At 36.4% G+C, this 24,161-nt stretch overlaps 2 protein-coding genes across 2 annotated transcripts in view; both read right to left on the bottom strand.

The window, feature by feature from the left end:
- The window catches only part of atg7 (ATG7 autophagy related 7 homolog (S. cerevisiae)), a 64,608-nt gene extending 49,552 nt beyond the window's left edge, over window positions 1–15,056 (bottom strand). The window contains exons 1-12 of the mRNA XM_056735374.1: window positions 13,638–15,056; window positions 12,392–12,588; window positions 11,397–11,451; window positions 10,205–10,322; window positions 9,175–9,252; window positions 8,974–9,090; window positions 6,461–6,607; window positions 5,435–5,523; window positions 4,365–4,486; window positions 2,058–2,148; window positions 1,817–1,961; window positions 1,257–1,415 (exon numbers count right to left, since the gene is read on the bottom strand). Of these exons, the coding sequence (XP_056591352.1) occupies window positions 1,257–1,415; window positions 1,817–1,961; window positions 2,058–2,148; window positions 4,365–4,486; window positions 5,435–5,523; window positions 6,461–6,607; window positions 8,974–9,090; window positions 9,175–9,252; window positions 10,205–10,322; window positions 11,397–11,451; window positions 12,392–12,557 (1,287 nt within the window). The 5' untranslated portion in view covers window positions 12,558–12,588; window positions 13,638–15,056. The remainder of the gene's footprint in view (window positions 1–1,256; window positions 1,416–1,816; window positions 1,962–2,057; window positions 2,149–4,364; window positions 4,487–5,434; window positions 5,524–6,460; window positions 6,608–8,973; window positions 9,091–9,174; window positions 9,253–10,204; window positions 10,323–11,396; window positions 11,452–12,391; window positions 12,589–13,637) is intronic.
- Window positions 15,057–16,204: 1,148 nt separating this feature from the next.
- On the bottom strand, window positions 16,205–23,947 carry hrh1 (histamine receptor H1). The gene is made up of 2 exons (XM_056735153.1): window positions 23,878–23,947; window positions 16,205–18,315 (listed from the first exon to the last, which is right to left on the bottom strand). The coding sequence occupies exon 2, from the start codon at window positions 18,237–18,239 to the stop codon at window positions 16,623–16,625; it is 1,617 nt and encodes a 538-aa protein (XP_056591131.1). The 5' UTR covers window positions 18,240–18,315; window positions 23,878–23,947; the 3' UTR covers window positions 16,205–16,622.
- Between the last annotated feature and the right edge of the window lie 214 nt (window positions 23,948–24,161).

Genomic DNA, 24,161 nt, shown 5'->3' with positions numbered 1-24,161 from the left:
ACGTTTCAGTGCGCTAGCTTCTAAATGCAGATCTTTTAATATTATAGGCTATTTTGTACTTGTTCCCCACTTAATAAAACATGACGAAACTTAATAAATAAAAATGTTTCACAATTTGGCTGTGTCACTGAGGGGCTGTGTTTGTAAGTCCGCTATGATAAAGCGTCTGCTGCATTAGGCTAATAAATATATTGACGTTACTCTAAAGTCATAGGCCATCACAAACAAACTCGACACATTTTTCTGTTGTTTCATTTATTAGTGCACATGACACTTTCAATTGACTTGTTGTAAATGTCAGGGAAGTTTGATCTGTACACACATGACGCGTTCGATCTTAAGTAACGTTAAGCTACTGTAGAGATCCACCTGCCGCTACATAGCCCGCTACCATCGACTCTTTTGCAGGAGTCACGCCATTCTCCCACAAACATGGCTGTAGCTCTGATTTTTTTCATTAAAGACGTCATTTGATGCCGACGTCAAATTTCACACGACTTTTATTCATCACATAATAGTCGACCTCAAAAAATCTGAAGTTGTTCAAAAACTTCTCTAAAATGGTCCAGTGCAGTACATCTCGTACCCTTTTAAAATATTTAAAAGTTGGCAAAGCCTTCTGACAATGTTCTGCATAATGAAGATAAGGTGAGAAATCTCCTGGAATAACTCTATGAACCAGATCAATTTAAATGAAGACGATGGAAATACCAGTGAATCCAGTCTACTTCACATATTGATATAAAAGGGCTTCACAAATCTGCGGTCTTCCTGGAAAATCTTGTGTAATATAAAGGCATAAGAGCCACTCCACTCGCTCAGATGTGCTCAATGATGCATGAGATCATTGTTGAGTAAATGAATACAAAAGAAGGCCACATTTCATATGAACCATGAGTCATAATGGAGTGGGATTCCACGAGACATATTTGAAAAGGTGAGGGACATTGTATGCTAAGCATTTCATTTGCAGACAACCAAAACAATGTCTACCATGTCTACCAATTTTATTAAAGGTGGGATTTAACAGTGTTTCATTCATTCTGACTTCTTTACAATGTTAAATGTGCTGGCTTCTCATGCTTAAAGGAGTCATGAATTAAGACATCAATTTTAACCAGAGTTTTTGTTATATAAAAGGGAATGTATTCAAGCGAACATCGTGTAGCCTAAGTGTCAGAACTGAAAACGCCCTTGTTACTGAAATTACACTGTTATTGTATTTTTTTGTGCTATTATAAAAAAAACGTCCTCACCACACCAGGAAAGATCTTCTTCAATCTATCCACTGAAGCAAGAGCTTTAAATTTGCCTCCGTTGAGACAGTCTTCAAACTCATAGAGAGGCTGACGCACTGGGTTGGAGTAGGAGATCTTTGCGTTGTCCACAATAGTGATGTGTCGCACACCCCACCCCTAAAAAAACCAATAGAAAGCATTTAACTCTCGAGTCTTCCTTAAAAGAAACTGGATGCAAAAATATGCATATTAATGTGTGTTTACAACAGCAATCTGCATCTTTCATGAATTTCCCACTAATAGATTGATTCTGTCCTCCTCCCAACATATTTATCTTCATATTTGATGTATAAACTCATTTCGCAAGCGCATCTGCTGACATGAATGAGGTCTTATTTCTTCAATTAATGCTCTGGGCTCATAATTATACCAAAATATCCCCAACCAGTCATTATAGTAAACGCAGGTGAGCAATTAAATCATATAAACCAAGCCAAGTAATCCATATTAAGTGCTTTTTTTTGTCAGGATATTTTCTGTAAACCGTTGGCAGGCATTCAAATGTAAATGGCTCTTACCATTAATGTTCGGGCCACATTGCAGCCCAGCGTTCCGGCCCCCAGTAACAAACACCTGGTCGACACCACCTTATCCAAATCCAGAGAGGGTACCAACCTCCATCGCATCAGCTTCAGATTGAGATCCACTGAAGACTCGGCAAGCCTTAAATAAACAAATCAGACAGGAAACTGAGGATTTTCAATGTTCTCAAAGGTACTGATAAAGCTTGGTTTTGTTGTGCCGCCACTTGATTAATACCTTTTAGGGTCCATACATTCACTGAGATTGACGCTTCTAGGTCCCATGGCACCCTTAGGGTTCTTCTCCCATCCTACACTCTTGGGACAAACTGGAAAAAGTCCAACAAATAAATATATTAAAGGTTTAATCGGTTCAGTTAAAAACATGTCTAAATTGAATGCGTTTTACTGTAGCTTAAAAGTTTGTTCGAATAATGACAGAAAAAATTAATGAAATCAAAACGTGCAAAAGAGAAAATTAAAAAATGGACAGCAGTGGTCTCAGACCTTTGGACCCCAGTGTATGTGAGTTAAATTGTTGGTGGATTCCTCACATAACACTATACAGCTCATCAGGGTGAACCACACAAAACTGTCAAGGACATGGACCACACATTCAAGGTCAGTGATGTACAAAACAGGTGGCTTGAATGAAAGATGTTGTAAACGTGAAAATAGAAATGCCAGATTCTGAATGGCAGCGGGGGGTATCTCTGCCACTTATCAGCTTCCTGTTATGGCGTCTTTTCATCACAACCTCAGAGGATTCACACAATCAATGCAGCCAATCCCAGAGGAATACACTGACGCTGTGATGTGGGATGAGATTCAGTTCCTGTCATCTCAACAAAGACATCAAAACTGATGAAACCACTTAAGTGGATGAAATCTGTCCAGTGGAACTAAAATGCAGACCTCAACGACTGAAAACCTACTCATCCATACAGAATTTACAAAAAATTAAAATAAAAGTAGATATTTGTTTTCTTTGTGCTATAACAAGGTGTAAAATAGGAGTGTCACAATGCACCGCTACCAACAATAACCGTGATATTAAAATCCATAATTATTCATATTGTGTTAATTCTACACATTATATCGTAAATAATTCAGCGCGTGTTTAAAGTCATGCCTTAAAGCGGAGGTAACATACTATTTCATGCATTCTGAATAACATATAAACGGTGGATATAACACTGGATTGGAAGGTCGTTTGAAAGGAGGCTAAAATATGCCGGACATGAAATGCAATCGGTAAATCATTTGTCTGTGTTTTGTTGTTAATCGGCACATACGTGCATAATGTAAACAACATAAATTTATAGTGAATCAATGCGATGATGTGTTGTGTGCTCGTGCTGTAGTTACACCCCCCTGCCCGCCTTGAGGTGCTCATCTTTTTCCGAAAATAATCGTACAGCTGTATTTGTCTTTTATAAATGTGATCAAACTAAATAGATACTCAAGGTTAGTATGAGATTTGAAAAAACTGTGTGTAATCTCATCTTAAAATGGTTATAAACTCTACGATCGAAATGTAGATGGTTTGTTGGTCAGAAATGGAGAAAACGCTAAATAAACAAAATTAAAGATGAATTTTTTTAAGATAATTTGATAATATCGGCATAGTCAAGGTATTTTGACCATGATAAGCGAGAAGTGAAAATACCGTGATATCGCGACGGCTCTAGTTTAGATTACTATCAAAATGGTCTCTTAAACCAAGAAACAGGTTGTAATTCAATAAAGTACGTATATAAATTCTGAAGCCATACAATACATTCCCCTGAGCAAACTAAATGCATGTCCTTAATACATCAAACACATTATGATGATTTATGAGTGCCACAAAAAACTATTTGCCGTCTAATCTGATGTTTAAAATGTGAACGAGATCCACAAGCTTCAGTGAAGGGGAAAATATCAGTGAACATGTATTTGGTCTGTTCCTTACACATTACAGTGACTTGAAATCATAAAGACTGTCATTTTTTTGGTACCTCAATGGTGAGATTCTGAATATTTTCTTTATTTGTTTATTCAATCGGAACAGAATGGCCGATTTTAAAAAAAAACTTTTTGAAACTAAAAGATTTTTTCATTTAGGTAGCATGAAAAAATTCATACAAGACACCATGAGCCCAAGTATTAAAAATTGAGATATTGTTTTATTTCAAGTAAAGAATTACCTTGTTTAAAGCAACACTTTGTAGAGTTTCGACCTTAAAATAATTAAATAAAATACATTTACATGCACCATCATAATGCGATTTTAATAGGATTTTGGCAATACTGCGATAACACTGTACCTCATGTAAACTCAGTCATTCGATTTTAATAATATGATTAAGCTCATAATTGCAGTAAGCATAATCGTAGCAACATAATCGCAAAATGAAGGCATGTAAACACCTAAATTGCCTGTATGCTCCTCTGAACAATGTGCGCATGTGCTTCTGTCACACACCATAAGCGCAAAGGGAAAACTTATACAGCGATAAAAAAACTGTTGTTCTGAAGTGCTGGGCAGAAGATGATAAATTACCTGTGCAGGTCGACAGATCCGGGAGCTTGACCTGAAAAACAATGCTGTGCCGAATGGAGCGGCTCCCTTGTAGAGTTCTGTCTCTGAAGCACAGGATCTCCACCACATCCATCTGTGAACCCCTGGTATTCACAGAGACAAACACACATTGACCTTAAATATACCACTACAAAGAGATGGCCAGAGGAGTGAGCACAGATGAAGCATCTTGAAATTTAAACAGTTGAACAGTACTGCACATCTCCCTCAAGTCATCCATTTACTTCATCTATTATATTACTGTAGTATTTTGCATTTGGTAAGATTGTAATAGCATCATTTAACATTTTAGCACATGGAAACATGTATATGTATGACCAAAGTAATTTTTTGGGACAACAAGTTTTGTGTGCACATTAAACTTAATCAATGTAGTAAATAAAAAGAAAAGCCATAAATAAATTCTCGTTTGAATTTAGCGTTTAGCGGGGAAGCCTGAAAGTCCAACGACTAAAGCTGTCATAAGATTATTGATCCCATGTCCGATTACACTTTTTTTTTATTTACTCCCTCTGCTGGGAGATCTACTACTAGAGAATCTATAACCGGTCGAAACATGACAAAACATCCAATTTAAACACCTAAAAGCAACAGCCAAGTTCACTATCAAAGAAAATCAATTCCCCAAATAAACAATAATACTTTACAACAGTAATTATTAATTAAATACTTCGCATTTTAGATTTGTACTGTGCGACAGACTACAATAAGACAAGGAAATGTTCAGGAAGACTTCAGTTTTGGATTAAGTTAATTTAACATTTAAAACCTTTTTTATATCCGTGTTCAACACATTTCCACTATTCTCGCACAGACACACCAAAGAAATTGCATTTGAGACCTAACAACAATGGACCCCCGCTGAATACTCCTGCTCTATTAGCAGATGGCTGGAAATAATATTCTCACATTCTTGACGCTTCACAACAACTTTCTCTGTTGTAGAAAGTAAATGACATACCGGAACACTTAGAGGAAATATAACATGACACCAGTGGGATGTGTGTTTGACAAGCTCATTACACACGTACCATTTTTTTGCCAGTAGGATGAGAAGGTTTCTGAGAGGCCAGCCGGGATGTTGATGGAGCGTGCAGGGGTCATACACACCCACCGTAATCTAAAACAAATCAACACATCACTTCACATGCGCTCCAACTGCAAAAATCAAAAGCTGCTGCAGTTACTGTAACAGTCAAACGAATGTTCCGGGTTGAGCGTCGGGAAAGCTCTATTTAGAACGTCTGTCATATGCCCATCCATATGGGTTTGCAACTATTTAAGGATGTGTACAATAAAAATGGGTGAATTTTAGGAACGTTCCCTTTAGGAATAGGCCCTTTTAGCAAAGACATAACTTAACTTCCGCCTTTTCACAGTGTATCATAACATCCGTCATGCAACAAACAAAAAGAAGAAGAAGAAATTCCGTTTTGCCATCGCGCTGGAATTTAACAACAGTGAAAGAACAAGTTTTCAAGTAATATCCAAGCATCTTTCCTAACACCAAAAGTTAACGAAACACTTACCTTCATAATTAAACAGGTTCTGTTCAACGAAGAATTTGTATTCTTTATCTAGCTTTGATCTTGTCGTAAGTGAAAATTTGTCTGCAATATGTTGTACACCATCTAGCCGTATTTGTTCCACCTGTTAAACTCCATTTCGAGGTGCTTCCGGAAGTTACGATACACTGCTTTGCGGCAGAACCAAAGATGCATGACGTCATGTGAAAAGGGCCTATAATGGTTATTTCTCTTAAAAGCTTTATAGTCACACAATATGAAGTCAAAATGCCCCCATAAGATTTCACTGCATTGCATTACTGTACAAGTTCAAGAACAAGAACTTAAATTAACTTCTTGCTATAAAATATTTTTTAGGACATGTAAATAAAGTTGACACGTCCAAACAAATGACATGCTATATACCTTTTAATGTGAAAAGGACTGATATCAAACACCTTTCCTGAACATGTCCGCTAGTTTACACTGGTCCAACAAAGAGACCCCATTTATAAGTTCAATTCCTAATAATAGCTTAACAGTGAAAATGACCTTCTTAAGATCCTTGACGAAGCTGTTGAAATCCTTTAGAGGAGCCACGTGAACACTTTCATCTGTGTATTTGAGCAGAAAATGTGGGACTGCTGTGGAGCCCGTCGAGGAGCAAAGATTATCATACGCCATCTGCAAGCTGGAGATCTGTGAACAAATCAATCCAAAACAATCAGCACGTCTCCCCAACAAATAGCAGGCTATTAAACAAAACGCCTTAAAAGGTTTATTGATGGTGGAATAATATTCAGTTGTTGACATAAATGTACTTCGATATCTGTATTGTCTAATTGTATGAGGTGGTTCCAAATGTATTTGGACACTTAAGCCAGACTCAGAAATGTCAGAATATCACCTTACTTCATATATCACAGCAGGTGGCATTTGCAAAAGAAACATAAATATTGACTAGAAAACCAAAGCTGCAATAAAGTGTTCAGACAGCAATTCTTGTTTATTTCACATTGCGGAAAAGTCACAGGTACACATGTAGCATTGGGCTTTATCTATAGACCGTTTCATCACATGTCCGGGCTGCTTTTGATCTTAAAACCACTGTTGACAATGGAGCTACGATCAAGGTAAGCTAACAATGCTTTCGGAAAACGCAGCCCTGGCTAGTGTCTAATAATATAACTTTTTTATTTTTTATTTATGTACAGTATCTCACAGAAGTGAGTACACCCCTCATATTTGGTGAATACTTTATTATATCTTTTCATGTGACAACACCGAAGAAATGAAACTTTGCTACAACGTAAACTAGTTAGTGTACAGCTTGTATAACAGTGTAAATTTGCTCAACACACAGCCATTAATGTCTAAACCACTGGCAACAAAAGTGAGTACACCACTAAGTAAAAATGTCCAAATTGGGCCCAATTACCCATTTTCCCTCGCCGGTGTCATGTGTTTCTTTAGTGTTACAAGGTCTCAGGTGTGAATGGGGAGCAGTGGTGTTACATTTGATGTTATCGCTCTCACTCTCTCATAGTGGTCACTGGAAGTTCAACATGGCACCTAATGGTAAAGAACTCTCTGAGGATCTGAAAATTTGCTCTAGATAAAGATGGCCTAGGCTATAACAAGATTGCCAAGAGCCTGAAATTGAGCTGCAGCATGCTGGCCAAGAACATACAGCGGTTTAACAGGACAGGTTCCACTCAAAACAGCCCTCGCCAAGGTTAACCATAGAAATTGAGCGTCATAACCAGAGGTTGTCTTTGGGAAATAGACCTATGAGTGCTACCAGCATTGCTGCAGAGATTGAAGGGGTGGGGGGTTAGCCTGTCAGTGCTCACTCCATACGCTGCGCACTGCATCAAATTGGTCTGCATGGCTGTCGTCCCAGCAGGAAGCCTCTTCTAAAGATGATGCACAAGAAAGCCAGCAAAGAGTTTGCTGAAGACAAGTAGACTAAGAACATGGATTACTGGAACCATTTCCTGTGGTCTGATGAGACCAAGATAAACTTATTTGGTTTTAGATGGTGTCAAGCGTGTATGGTAGCAACAAGGTCAGGAGTACAAAGAAAAGTGTGTCTTGCCTGCAGTCAAGAATGGTGGTGGGAGTGTCATGGTCTAGGGCACTGGGGAGCTACAGGGAACCATGAATGCCAACATGTACTGTGACATACCGAAGCAGAGCATCATCCCTCAATTTGGAGACTGGGCCGCAGGACAGTATTCCAACATGATAACGACCCCAAAAGAAGCTGATGGTAAAGTTGATGGACTGGCCAAGCATATATCCAGACCTAAACCCTATTGAGCATCTGTGGGGCATCCTCAAACGGAAGGTGGAGGAGTCAAAGATCTCTAACATTCACCAGCTCCGTGAGGTCGTCATGTGATCTCCATGCCCAAGAGGGTTAAGGCAGCGCTGGAAAATAATGGTAGCAACACAAAATATTGACACTTTGGACACAATTTGGACATTCCCACTTAGGGGTGTACTCACTTTTGTTCCCAGCGGAATTAGACATTAATGGCTGAGTTGAGTTATTTTGAGGGGACACAAAATTGACCTGGAACCATGATTATAAGCATTCTTCCAAATATCTTTCTCTGTGTTCATCAGAACAACAGGAACAATTTGGAAAAACTCGATGGGGAGTAAATGATGACAGAATTTTCATTTTAGGGTGAATTATCCCTTTAAGGGCATGCACAGTAACGTTTGTTTATGTTGTTGATTTGAAACCGTCTAAATTAATTCAACATCTGCAAGTCTGTCAAATATATAACTATATATTATATATATAATTCACCTAAATTTTTGTGTGTGACACAAAGTTGTTTGTGTTCACCTTTTCAAGTCTAACAAACTTCTATTTAAATCAGTCATAAATTTTTAACGCTATGGAGCATGGTCATAAATTTTGCATTCAAGCGTTATTAATTAAAAAATAAACAGGAAATGATTTCCATAATGCAATGTGTAATGGCTCATCATCCCTCCCAGAGAATTAACACAAAAGGTCTTTATCAGGAGCGAGTTATGAACGTGGGCACCTGTTTGGCAGTGAATCTCTGCTCTAATGACAGCGGCTCCTTCACCAGCTGCACTCCCTCCACAAAGCAAAGGGCAGGAAAGCAGAACCAATAATAGAAATTATATTTCTTCAGATCCTGGATGAACAAAAGGACCGGTCAGAAACAAAAGAATTGAAAGACATAAGATTTTTAAATTGAATAAAATGAAGGCATACAAACCGCAAATGTCAATAGGATGAATCTGTTCAGGACCGAGGAGTCTTCCACTGCGGCCCCGGACTGAATTGTGTTCCAAATCTGTTAAAAATAACAAGCAACCAGAATTAATTAACCTGATCTTACTAGAACACCATTCATTAGGGCTGGAACAACTCATTGATAAAATCAATGATGACTGACAATGTACCTTTGTCTGAAATTGTAATACAATATGGGAATACATTCGTCGTACAATTAATATTTTAAGAGAAATGCATATGCTTTCCCGAAGTATATTTGACCATTTTTGTATTTATGATTTTACTCGCCCTTATGTATGACTCTCTTCTGCAGAACACAAATGAAGATTGTTTGGTGATTGTTGGCAACCAAAGATTGGCTCCCATTGAATTCCATTGTATGAACTCAAAACCAGTGTTGGGTGTAACTAGTTACTAAGTAATTAGTTACTGTAATTTAATTGCTTTTCCCTTGAAAAAGTAAAGTAAGGGATTACTCATATGTTTTCTGTAATTTAATTACAGTTACTTTTGATGTACTTAAACTAAATACTTTGCGATATATGCGTGTGCAATAGTGTTATTGACATCAAAAAGTCTTACTTTAAAATCTGTGCTTTAATGTATAATTCTCACATTTGTAATACTTTGGTCAGCTAATAATATTATTTGAATGAATTCAATAAGCCGTTTCTTTTTTTTTATATTCTTGAATCACTTAACTAATCAAGGTCGATGTAGGATATAGAAAGTAATTAGTAATGAGTAAGTAAATACTTTTTGGACAGAGTAATTTGGACAGTAATCTAATTACACTATTGAATATGTAATGAGTAACTAGTAATTAATTACTTTTTCGGAGTAACTTACCCAACACTGCTCAAAACCCATGAGACATTCCTTAAAAAAACTTCTTTTGTCTTTCGGAGAAGAAAAAATCATATACTGGTTTTAAGGGGAAATGGTACTTTTGGTGAACTATCCCTTTCAGAGGGCTGTGAGAGGGCTGAAATATAGCAAAGCCTATAAACCTCATCGGCCGCTTTATCAAGAAGAGCTTTCTTGTCTGTAGATTTGAAGGCTTCTAATGTGTTGGTGTTGTACAGAGTTCCGGAGACTGGACAACAGTGAGCAGGTGTGGGTCCATCACTGGAGAAATAAAAATAAAGATTAAACCTCTACAGATATTAAACAAGTTATCAGGTTTTTATTGGCAAAAATCAATTGAAAATGAAAGCTATGATACTCGGGCAATAATCCAAAGCTTAAAGAAAGCTTTAACTCCACATCGGCACTAAATGCTATTCAATTAATCATGGTACCACAACCTGTCTTTAAAAAATATTAAATACATATTTGAATATGTAAACATTAAATAACAGTGAAAGATACATTTATAACTTATAAAAATTATTTAAATACTTTTTATTTATAACAGGGATCGCTTATGGTAATATTTTCCATAAAATTTTTGGAAAATGTTTTGAACATGAGCTCTTCAACATTTTCAACTGCGCTTCCCGATTTGCGTCATTGGCATCCCCTGTCACGAGTTTGCTTCTATTCGTGTCTTTGCATTGAGTTTGTAAGTAATTTATTCGCATTGTTGTGAATCCAGCATTAGTCCAAGTGCTTCTGACGTTGCTGTTCATTTTCAATTAATTCTAGAGCTAGTGATAATGCATGAGCCTTCGCTGTGAATAAATGAACTTTGTTCATTAATAATCACGCCAAAACATTTTTGTCCAGTGACAACTGCAGCAGATTTGATCGCTTGATTTTGATCCGTCCATATACACATTGGTATAAAGTGGAATGCTGCCTCTTATATTACTTTGTAATATTTAAACACGGGTCAATAAGAACTCCCAATTCATTATTTTATTCTATTAGTATTATTTTCTAAATCTTACACATATAATAAGTGGTTCTTCTGGACCAGCTTTTTGTCACCCGAATTGGTCTAAATAAAAAAATCTTGTTTGTTAACGTTTGGATGATTAATTATCTTCTTCTGTTGTGTAAAGTCCTTCATGATCTTTAGCTTTCTCACATTCCAAAAAAGCATAGGGCACAGATGTAATGATGTTAAGATTTTTTTCTTCATATTCTTCAAATGCGGATTTAAACGAAGTAAAAAAGGTTTAATGTCAAAAACACATACATGAACCATTTTTTACTGACAAATTATCATTGTGTGCTCGTAATTTGTACAAAACTTACGCATCAAATGCGCTGAACTCCAGGGTCAAGCGTGTCGGTAAACCCTCAGGATCACCTTCAGTATAAAATGTATTACTAACACTTTCATACACATCATTTTTACTCTGCACAGTTTATTGAAAACACATGAAATTTCACAAGACAATGCTAGTAATATATTCCAAATTATCAGTTTTGCTAAGAATAAAACATAATTATACTATTGAATACAAATTGACTTATGTTGTATTTTTTGGTTTTGTTTTACTTGTACAGCTGCTTTGATGCAATGCAAATTGCAAAAGCGCTATAAAAATAACATTATAAAACAGTCAGTTCTGGTCCTTGATTCTGATTGGCTGAGCAGAGTTCGAAGCCGTTATAAAATATCGATATATAACCTATATTTAGGCTACACATAGCCTAAATATCATTTTTTTACTTTATTTTATGAAACCTTGCTAAGCATATGGAGTAACCGTTTTATAAAAGCAATAAGCCATATATTTTATAAAAGCTTCGGGTTTATTTAACCCTCTACTTCTTGGGGCTTATTGCTTTATTGAAAGTCGTTTGCAAATCTTGATATTTCAATTGAATTTTTTCAATGTACAGTATACACAGCAAATGTAAAACTAGTATGGTACTTCTTTTTCCAGATATAGCCAAATAATGGGGCGGTTTCCCAGACACGGATTAGTTTAAATAAGGATTGGGCCTTAGTTAAATCAGGATATTAAAGTCATATTATAATAACATACTTTACTGTCTGCATCTTGAGACAAAACAATTGCACTGATATATTAAGATATTGATCAAGACACTTCTAACATTTATGTTAGTCTGGGACTGCGTTAAAGCCCTGTCTGGGAAACCGGCCCAATAAGTTACAAATAAGACTTGAAATTCCTTTCACTCCAAAACATGCTTCAAATTGAGCAAAAGCTATTCAATGACCGAAAACCCTCGAGCGATAAACAGACTACTGGTGTCAACAATCATTGTTAATTACTCACCATTACAGTAATAGGCTTTGATGTTTCTTGGACTTTCATCTAAGCGGTAGTCGTTGAGTTTCTTCTGGGTGAGCTGATGCCAGAAGCCTGCCTCCAGGGCACTGCAGAATGGGGCAAACTGCAGCTTTGGGGCAGCTGCACCTTCCTCCTTCTTCAACTCTGCCATTAATACCAAGCGCTTAGATTCCTCACACACACTGTCAGAATGAAAAAAAACATAAATTACTATTGATATTATTATAGGTAAAATTATTTCATTAACTTCCTTAACCTGCTAATACTACATTGCTAAAGGAAATTTTTAAATAGTAATACATTGTTATTTAATGTGGTCAATAATTCTAACATTATTTAACGTTACTCAGACCGATTTATTTTCTTTTATTTGAGGAGCACACAAGGCATTTATAAATGTATGACAGAACATCCAACAATCATTTTTTACATCAAATTAAACTGACCACAGCTGTCAATCAAGGTTTTCAGAGCAAGGTATTTTTGTAAATAAGGACTTTGACTTCAGCCTGTTCCTCACACAAAGCTGTCATTTGTCTATTGTCTTTATACTACTTGAACTGCATTGCACGAGTCACGTGTACAACATTTATAATAGATTTCAACTGATTTGTGTTTATTTTAACCCTTTTCTGACCATATACACTTTCTCATTGATGAAAGTGAACTGCTCTTCTCTGGGTGATCTGAACTTCTTCTTCAATGCTCATTCATGTATCTACAACAGGACTCTTCAAACAGGATATAATAAACAATAAGTAGTAAACAGTGATCGGTAAAAGTCTTCCTAAAATAGGTTATAAATGTGGACAGCCTGTTGTTATAATTGTTAATAAGGTGAAAGAGGATATGCTTGAGGTTTGTGGAAGTGAGTTTAATTTAGGGAACACTTAAAGGACGAATCTGACTTTGGAAGCGTTGAGTGTCTAGATAAAAATTTAAATGAATCATCTAGTACACCGATACACTGTCTACACAACTAAAAGTATAAGCCGTAAACAAATACAATGTGGAAACTGTCAGCTGTAGTACTGTGATGTCTCGTTGAAATCATGACATAGGAGTTATCTGGCACGTTTGTTAGAAACACAACATTAAAAAAGCACCACATCGATGACGACAATAATCTGAGCATTTTACACTTATTCGCTGGCTCATTTTAATAGTGAACACAACGTCAGAACAGCGTTATAAACATTGGAGAAGAGTGTAAAATGCGAACATCTCTTACCAGAATAGGACTTCCTGGTTGAGCTCATGTGACAACTGTCGTCACAGCACATGCGCAGTCGGTTTGTTTTGGTCTCACTTCAGACCTAGCGCTTCTCGGTGAATTTATAACTAATTAAATGAACCAATAAATTTCAACAGAACGAAATATGCAATAGTTTCGCTATTATACCAAAAATTCACAGTTTTGAAGAAAACTTTTGTTAACAGAAGATATCGGTATTTTGTTTGTCCTTTGCTGTAGAAGTGTTAGCAAATGCGCTTTATGCTAACTTTAAATGATTTAAAGTTCCTAATTATACTTCAGAATAAATTTGCAATAATAACGAAATGCAAACGTAGGTAAATAACGTAAACCAGTGTCTTAAGTGGACCAGATGCGTCTGTTTGTCGAATCAGCATTCGTTGTCCTCATGAAAGCCAGCAATGTATCTCTTTGTTTTTATGGTGCCAAAACCATCGAATAAAAGGCAAACATCCAAAACAACAGGAAAACGCAGACGATTAAACAGGAAAATACTGAGAGAAACTTGTATAAGCCGTTCCTTTTCATGTTGAGCCCCGTGAAGTGGAATCAGTTCATTTTGCCGTCAGTGCAAAGCAGATGGGCGTTAGACAACTAGCCAGAAAATCCAGACAGTTGCCTGTGATAGATGACACATTACTAGGTCTTCAGATGAGCAGCATCCCTTCATCTTCTTCTGTCCTGGGTTAACTTGTATGCAGAATCAAGGTCAAACAGTCTTTCAACATAGAGCCATCTGCTCTTTTATTAGGTTTGATATAGATACATAGTTATAGTCAATCTTTTAAATAATACCATGATTAAGGTATCAAAAACAATGTTTGCTTGATGTCAGCGCTATACTACTAGAAAGGGATGTCACATGCTAATGTGAATTCTTATTAACTAAAGTTTGTCTTAAAATGTGCTCCTTGAGGCCCCCTTTCCTGTGAAGTATTTCTGGTCTAATACACCTGTCTGTGATTTGTGATTCAGAAGACCTCGATTAGACGGTTCAGGTGTGTTTAATTAGGTTTGGAGCTGAACTTTGCAGGAAAGTGTGCCTGGCATTTGCCAACCTCTATAAAACATACAAAGAAGTGTGCCTAGCAGGGTTGAAGACACAAGCATATTTTTGTAGCACACCAGATTTTTGTTTGTAACCCAGAATACGGAATAAAACCTTTTTCGATTAGTAAATTGACAACATATTATATTAAGATGGAAAACAATAATTTGTAGATCACCTTTGATGTTTATACAGTGAAAAGAATACAACAGTATGGTTTTGCACCAAATCATTACTACATAGCTTGCTGTTGGGATCAGCTGTTTCATATCACACCATTATTAAAAGCGATTTATCATACTGCTAAATTTCCTTTCGTTATAATTATTATCATTACTTTATTTTGTTTAAGTTTAAAGAGTAAATCATCACTTTGGAATCACCATCTGTCTGCATTCTGAGCAGTTTTGAAATATTGAGCTTTCGAATTCCATTTGACTTAAATTGTCTCAAATTCTTTTAGTTTTCTAAACATAAACTTAATGTAAATAAAAAACATCACATAATAAAAATATGTTATACAAAATAAGAATATGTGAATAACACAATTACACAAAATGTCAGATTGAGCCTTGAAATATGAAATATCTCAAATTTAAACTGTGATGAAACGTAAATCAAAGAAAATGTACATATCAATTTCTTTATTCATTTGTGACTGCCATAGTGGCCAAACTCAACCGTACCACTTGTTTTATATAATCTAGAACATTCTCCAAGACACACTTACCAGTTTACTACAAAGAATCATTTTATTAACTCTGGGTTTAGCAAAATTGAGTTATTTGTTGAATCAATCACGTACGTAGCGTTATAATGAGTGACAGGCACTAACTGAAGGCTGACAATGCCTTCATTGTTCCAAGCAAAATTGAAATGGAGACTTCACTGCATTTACTATTATACATAATTATATAATTGATTTTTCACAACATTAGTCCTTTGTATGGACTTTCTTTCTTTATCAATTCAGTGTCGCAACAGTGTGTGGGAAATATGCAAAACCAAATGCTGTATGTGACAGAATAGAATAGTTTTCTTCTGCGTTCCATATAGGATCTAACACAGTGCGCTCTGTATAATATTTTTTTATAATATTTTGGTATTCCATGTATACAGATTATTTGCTAAAGTATAAATGGCTCTTCAATATAACTACCAAAAGTAATGAAATTGCTCTCACGCAGTGGTTAGCAGCACCAAGGTCATGGGTTTAATCCCAGGGATTGCACATACTCAGAAACAAAAAATGTGTAGTATAATGCAGTGTAATCCAAAGTGTCTGCTAAATGCCTTGATTAGAATTGTTTCAAGGATGGACTTAAAATGGCTTATTTAATTAATTAAATTTAACTACATAAATCGTTCTTATTAACTGACCAAAGTATTACAAATGTGAGAAAGATACATGAAAGCATACATTTTCGAGTTAGACTTATATTCAATGGTGGAAATGACATCAAAATTATATTACACAGTATTTAGTTCAATTACATCAGAAGTAACTGTAATTAAATTACAGAAAAATAAGAGTAATCCTTTACTTTACTTTTCAAGGGGAAAGTAATTAAATTACAGTAACTGATTACTTAGTAACTAGTTACACAATGTTTTTTAAATCTAAAAGCTTCATTTTACAGTAGCCGTATAGGTGTTTAAATACACCCAGTTTTAAAACACTCTGGATTGGACACAATTTTGCGATAGATAAATTATATAATCTGATGCAGATTGCAGGTGTGTCAATGATAAATAACAACATTTCTTTACACTTACAAGGTCACTGATGCCGAAAATGAGAACAGATGAACACCAGCGTGGTTACTAACAAATCTCTCACAACATCACAAGAAACACTGTTCAAAGCACATTTTTACACTGTTCAAGTAGTCTCCTACAGTATAAGCGTTCAATCAATTAAGATGAAAAATCTTTTTAAACACTCTTTTGAAGTTTTCATTGCACAGTGGGTATATGAAGGGATTCAGAGTGGAGTTGATGTACCCCAGCCAAATTGTAAACATGTGAAGGTCATGATGAACACAAGTTTCACACAAAGCCGTCACCATGAAGGTGATAAAATATGGGATCCAGCACACCATGAAGACGCCAATGATGAAGCCGAGTTGCCTAGCAGCTTTCCTCTCCTTACGGATGCGCATGCTGTGGACGCTCTGTTTAGATTGTTCGCAGAGCTTCTGCCATGTTTGCTTTACAGGCAGTGAATTGGTGGCATCCAGCGGAGGGCTGTTTTCCGCCCATGGGGAGGGTGGCGACGGCGGCGCTCCGTGATTGCAGAAAACAGCGGTGTAATTGGGAATATCCTCTGTAGGCACAATCTCACAAATGTTGCCAACGGAATTTGGCACTAACACATTGCAATCGTTCACATTTACGAATGTTTTAGGCTGTATGTTATTGTCCGACTGCATAAAGCCCAGAGATAAGGAGGGCTGTCTGAGGGGGTCTCCAGCAACAGTTTCTCCATCATCGCTCTGGGAGGAAATTTCGTTGGACTCTTTTATGCTCTTTCTCATGCGTTTCGAAAGACCGAAAATGGATTTCTTCCTGCAACAGCTCTTCTTCTTCACCTCAGAAAAGGAATCTGTGTTTCCCTCAGGGTTTTCCTTTAAATTGTAAGGCTGTTCCAAGCTGTACTGATCCAACAGGCCCTCTTTTTGAGAATATGTATGTAAGCCCAAACTATCTCTATCTGATGATTTGGTTATCTGCAACTGCATTCCATTTTGTAATGTATCATCTGCTTCTGTTTTCACCATTGGACCAGCAAAGTTCTCCCACTCTTTGTAATGTTCTCGCACAGCGATGAAAATCTGCGAGTAGAACACCAGCATCAGGAAAGATGGGATATAGAAGTTGAGGATGGCTGTCAGAACCTTGAACCACATCACGAACCGGAAGTCTGTGTCACACTTGTCCTCCAGCTCCGGTTTCCTGTCAACTTTGGCAAACATCCGCCATCCTAGAATGGGAATCGTCCACATCATGGACAGAAGCCACGCACTACAAATAAACAATGTAGCTCTTCCTCGCGTCCTGTATTTTAAATACCGTAAAGGGTGTCGGACAGAGCGATACCTGTCCAGGCATAGAATGAACAAACTAAAAATGGAAGCTGTGCTTGCCACGTAGTCCATAACCAGCCAGAACTGGCAAACGACATGGCCCAACTTCCATTCATCCTCAAGCAGGTAGACTAGATTCAAGGGCATCACCGTGGCCCCGACTATGAGGTCAGCTATCGAGAGGCTTACTATGTAGAGGTTGCCAACTGTGTGTAAAGTCCTTTCTTTTCTGACGGCAAAAAGGACCAGCAGGTTCATGATAACCGTCAGAAGGGACATTGTCCCAAGTAGTATCCCCAACACTGCATTGTTCATGTGATGGTGGAAAGGGGCCGACACATTCAAGATGGTTGTGACATTGGGTTCAAGATGTTCAAGAATTCTCTTGACCTGGTTATTTAGCTTGATGTGTATTGTAGTGGTCTCCATTGGATAGTCCAACATGTCACATGTTGTCAAAATTGTGAGAAAGCACGCAGTTGAACTGGGTGTTAAAATTCATAGCCAAATAATGGAATTCCTGTAAAACAAAACAAAAGAGAGCACATTAAACTGCAACAGCACATTCAATATTTGAACATTTACTTCTTCAGAACACAAAGGAAGACATTTTGAATTTATCCATGCTTATTTTAAGAGAATTACCATGATTGGGGGCCAAAGCCCAAAAGAACCAAAAAACTACACTAATAGTGGTTCACAAATCCTCTGAAGCCACATGAAAAACAGAAGTCAAACAGACCCAAATATAAATTTTTGTGAATTAGCTCCTACTTCATAACGCTTCAAGCTTTTTTTTTATGTGTCATTGTCAACTTTTTCTTGTCAAAAAAGAAATCAAATGTGAACACAGCCTTACCCGTTGTTTTTATCTGTGGCACTTTATTCTTTCTTTAGCCTCGATAACCAACACAATCTTATACATTATCGAACTTTAATCTATTCATTTGTGTTTACTGACACAAATTTCCCCTTTTTTTGTGTCACCCAGCACGAATTCCTTTTTTCTACAATCTCGTTGGTATGTTTTGACTTTCTCCCCTGTGAAGTGAGGTTTAGGGGCGGGGTTATGGGAAGGCATTTATCACTGCTTTGCCACCTCCTGATACTCGCTTTTTTTTCAAAATAAGCCTTTGCAGCTTTGATTTCCGGGTTTAGGGTGAAGTAAGGTGTTAATTAGCCACATCTTAAAATATGTACCACTTCTTTTGAAATATATAAATGTAAATACACATGTGGTCTGTGTATTGAAAGACATGCTGAGTGATATTAAAAAAAGGTTGTGCTCACTGACACGAAATAATGTGGATATTCGTGTCCATGGACACAAGTAAATAGATTCCAAATTTCATGTCAATGCCACGAACTGCAATAACATGCAGAACTGCAAGTTTTCAAAGAAGATTTGGTTCCTTAGAAACTTCTACATATAAATTCCATTTCTCTTATCATTAACTCCATGACAGACATCAAAAACACTGCTCAGATCATGAACACAGCTCACTCCCACAGGTCTACATCCGCTCTCACCATAGATCTATGCACCACATTGCTCTGTCACAAATCACTTGTGAAAACTTTACCCATTCTGTTCTGCTCTGGTGGCATAAGCTACCAGCCTCCACCCGTGTCCATTTGAACACAAGAGACAACTGTAAACACACTTTTTAGCATTTACCTCACTGACTGTCAACCTGTAGTCTCAGCCTCAGACGTGGACTGGACTGTTGGCTAAACATCTGATGCATATGGCACACTTAACTGGACATGCTACAGCAGATACGAAGTCTACTTCTGATTGGTTATATTCAACAGGATTTCAAGTGCATGTCGCATTCTTTAACGGTCTGCCTGAAAACAACATGAAGCTGTCTAATCGATGAAGTAAGCTGACATGTTTACATCTGTTACAATGAATATTCATAATTGTAGTAGAGTAGGCGGGGCGAGACCGTGGTTCAAGTCCGATGAGTAATTGTGATTTAGCGCCAGCTGTGCGAACACCGGCCTCGAATCACGTAGGAGATGGGAGCATATAAAAGGAACGAGCGACCGGACCATCGAAGAGAGAGGACCGGGCCCGAACATATGTTATGTATGGCTAAAGGCATTAGCCAAATAAATCAATGTAAATGTCATCCTTGCATTTTTTACATTTTAGAATGCCACTCTTATATGACGGTCCTGTAGGTCGGCTTGCGACACTTCATAGTTCCTAGTTTAAATGTTGCCAGGAAAATATCCCTTGAGAAAATTTCATTTTAGGGGACTGCCCTAGTGGCTATTTTCTGTAATGACTTGAACACTAAAAAAAAAAAAAATTTGCTGCTTGTTCAATTTACTTGACTTCCTTAAGTTAAATCAACACAACTTTTGGAAAATTTGGTCACAATATGATTTATTTATGTTTATTCATATAACTGAATCCATTCATGTTGAGTTTTGTGGTTACCATTGTTCAGGAAAGCGTTGCCTTTGGTTAGATTGTGGGCAGTTACGATCCATTATTTGCAATACTGTTGAGTTCTATTAATTCAATATCTTCTTATTGAAGTTAAATGAAGAATCGTCTAATTATTGTTAATAATGTATAAAATAATAAATATTCTTGAGTGCTTTTATTAAATAAACTAATCGATAAAATTGGGTTTTTATATTGGTTTTATGTCAAATATGCATGTGACATAAATTAATTGAATCAAGACTACTAAAAAATTAGGTTCATACAACATGATTATAAGGAGCTGTTTCAAACAAATTAGATTTTGTTGGAGATATGTAATTCAATTTCATGGAAACGTTATCCTTAATTTTATTAAGTTTGTTCAACAACTTATTTTGAGTGTACAAGACTTTTAAAATCTGAAGAGATTTTTTTAAAACTAGACATCATAAACTTGCAGACTTTTTGTCAGTTTCAGATATAAATAGACTAACTGATCACATCTGCAGACTGGCACAGACTTTCTGCAACAAGTCCAGACTGAAAATCTGGGCAAAATCTAAGCAAAAGACTTGTAGTGTATTTTAGCCTTAACTGTCGGTGTGAAAGCCCCGTTATTGAATACAGACCATGACTAACAGCTCAATGACTCATTTTGCAGGCACTAGATAATGGAATAGTTCACCCAAAAAGGAAACTTCTGTCACCATTGCTAATCTTGGATATGTTCTAAATCAAACAATTTCTTTCTTCTATGTAGGGAGCGAGACAGCTCTGGGGCACCATTCACTTAAAAACATTTTTCAAAATATATTTTTTGTGTTCAACACACAAAAACATACATTCATACAGGCTTGGAACAGCTAAATGATGACAGAATTGTCCGGCAAATTTGGTTAGACTAGAAGTTACAACTGGTAGCTTTGATTTTGGTCTTATTCCCACACAATGATATTGTGCCAATTTTATTATATTTTTTGTCCCTTTTTAAACCTTGAAAGCTGTATGTACTTATACTGTAACTGCTTGAGAAATAAAGACAAACACAGTCTTAAGAATTTCTTCAGTCAAAGGACTTTGAAATGTCATGTGGGTGGATAAATAATGATTGAATATTCATTTTGGGCCAAACTATTCACTGAACAGGGGTGAGTCACTAAAATGAACTCAAAACCTTCAATGTTTGTACTACGTATTTCCGATGCTGTCATCTAGTTAATAATTTGTATAATCCACATATTTTCATTGTCTCAGGCATCCAAAAGCACAGACAGAAGGTTCATTAAGCGCCAGTCACCGGGATCAATCCATGGATGTTTTTAAAATATGTGAGACAGCTGTAGACATCTTGTTGCTAAGAGAAATGCTTTCTATCCAAGCATCACCATCTCTTGGCTTCTCTAGCCTCTTATTACATGCCTGATCTCATGTCTGTCTCTTTGGAAGTTATGCCTGTTTATCTAAGAAGAACGTTGAGTTTTCATGTTCAAGAGTCTTCATGACAATTTCATTTTCAAGAACAAAGAATACAGAGTGCATGTTTCCTTGCACAGCTGTTTAGACGCTGCTCCAATTCAGTATTATCATATTTTATATAAATGAACAGGGGACGGTCTGCACAAAGCTTCTCAAGGTTTCCGGTATCTTCAAGTATCCTTCAGTGTCATTTGTATATGGCATCTCATTGGATTTTTTATATGCCAAATTTGATCATAGTGTAATCATACCTGTACAATATGTGATACATCAGATAATGTGACTAATGAGCAGTGTTGGGTGTAACTAGTTACTAAATAATTAGTTACTGTATTTTAATTACTTTTCCCTTGAAAAAGTAAAGTAAGGGATTACTCATATGTTTTCTGTAATTTAATTACAGTTACTTTTGATGTAATTAAACTAAATACTTTGTGAAATATATGCGTGTGCAATAGTGTATTTGACATCAAAATTCAAAGTCTTACTTTAAAATCTGTGCTCACATTTGTAATACTTTGGTCAGTTAATAATATTATTTATTTGAATGAATTAAATAAGCTGTTTCATGTCTATGCTTGAATCACTTAACTAATCAAGGTCGATGTAGGATATAGAAAGTAATTAGTAATGAGTAACTAAATACTTTTTGGACAGAGTAATTTGGACAGTAATCTAATTACTCTATTGAACATGTAATGAGTAACTAGTAATTAGTTACTTTTTCAGAGGAACTTACCCAACACTGCTAATGAGTCACATTTAACTAACGAGTTAGTTTCCTAAATGAATTTTAAAGTTTCCTAAATGAATTTAAGTATGTATGTTTTCACACATTTTATAGAAAAACGCAGAAGGAATTTAGCAGAATGTCAAATGGTGCTGCATTTCTAAATTTTTCTGTAAAATTAAGTTTTTTTTCATGCAGATCTTGTTCTAACCAAGTGATGCCTGTATATAAAAGTATATCATATGACCTTTGTGCTATACATTTTTGGACAGCACACAAAAGCGGCGTAGGAAAAATTCAAGGTGTCATTTACTCATGATTATCTTTCACATCCAGTGAAGAATGTAATTCACATCATATAAAAAAATACATTCAAGAGCCACACACCACCATTCATGGCAGATGCTTGAGTCATTCATGTCAAATGACATCATTCATGACAAATGCTGTAGGGTTTTACATGTGTCCTAACCAAATGCAAAGCAAAGCAAAAATATAAAGCCTGATGTGAAATGACAATCGACAATTGCAGCAGAGGAAATATTTTCAGTATAATATACATTATTCATATACAATAAATGTTATGCCATCTCCTTACACAAAGTTGGCATCACTTCAGACATGGTGAGAGTCAACTATCACTGCGGAAAAGAGCTGTATGAATTTTGTTTTTATAAAATATCAAATTCCTTCAAGTTCACTGAAAAAGCAGCATATGTGAGTCAACAAGCAGAGTTTTTATTTTAGAGTGCAAAATGCCAATTGACCAGTCATACAGTTATGTGTGGTATTTAAAACACACATCATGATACCAAACTTGATGAGTTATCACATATCGTGAAATATCAAGCAAGAATATTTATTCAGTCACAAATTATGAGATAAAATAATAAACAAAAATACTATTTTAACGCAGTGAAGCCACACATCATCAAATATTTATGCATTTCTGTAAACTTGAGAGCCCAAAGGTTCACATCATTACACGGACTGTTTGTGAAACCTCAAAACATTAAGGATTTCTCAAAGCGTCCTCCAAAGAAAATGTGAGCCAGTGAATGTGTTTCAGACTTATGCGCTACGTGTAAAACTTAACGCGCAAATGCTTTTTAACAGGTGTGCCAAAAAAATTGAGCATTTCAGCCTTTCAATCGCATTTGATCCAGAAACTGCCGATTTGCATACGTAAAGAAAAACGTCTGATCGTAAAACGACCATCAATCGTAGAGAAGAGCCAGCAGCCTAGCAGTAACACCTGTGGAATGTCTTTAATGTTTGCGCACAGTCTAGTAATAGTTCAAATAATGAAGTTTACGATGTCTAGCCGATCATTACTAAACATCAGCTATCAGTCGATCTTTTTTATTTTGTTTGCTGTTTTTTTACGATAACATTTATTTACTTTAACAAGCAGAAAAGGAGAAAAAGCTTACCGTTTTGACTCGAGGGTAATTTCCGGACATGGATAATATTATCTCCATATATTTGATGCTTGTGCTGGACGCTGACTGGTGCTTTACTGCTCTCAAGTGTCTCATGTCTCATGGATGGACCGGTAAGACAGACGCGCGCGCGCACACGCATGCACACACTCATGCACACACGCACACACGCAGAACCAGTTCTATTCTTCCTTCACACATGTCTGTAACCACAGTGCTCGAAAAACATTATCATATATGATCGTTTGTATTAACTTTAAATTGACAAACATTAT

This window comes from Triplophysa dalaica, chromosome 21 (assembly GCF_015846415.1).
Source record: "Triplophysa dalaica isolate WHDGS20190420 chromosome 21, ASM1584641v1, whole genome shotgun sequence".
NCBI classification, from domain to species: domain Eukaryota; kingdom Metazoa; phylum Chordata; class Actinopteri; order Cypriniformes; family Nemacheilidae; genus Triplophysa; species Triplophysa dalaica.
The sequence above is the reverse complement of the archived record's forward strand: the minus strand, read 5'-3'. Positions and strand labels throughout refer to the sequence as shown.

Coding starts and splice junctions, on each gene's coding strand:
- hrh1 (XM_056735153.1), bottom strand. CDS start 18,239: ATGTTGGACTATCCAATGGAGACCACTACAATACACATCAAGCTAAAT.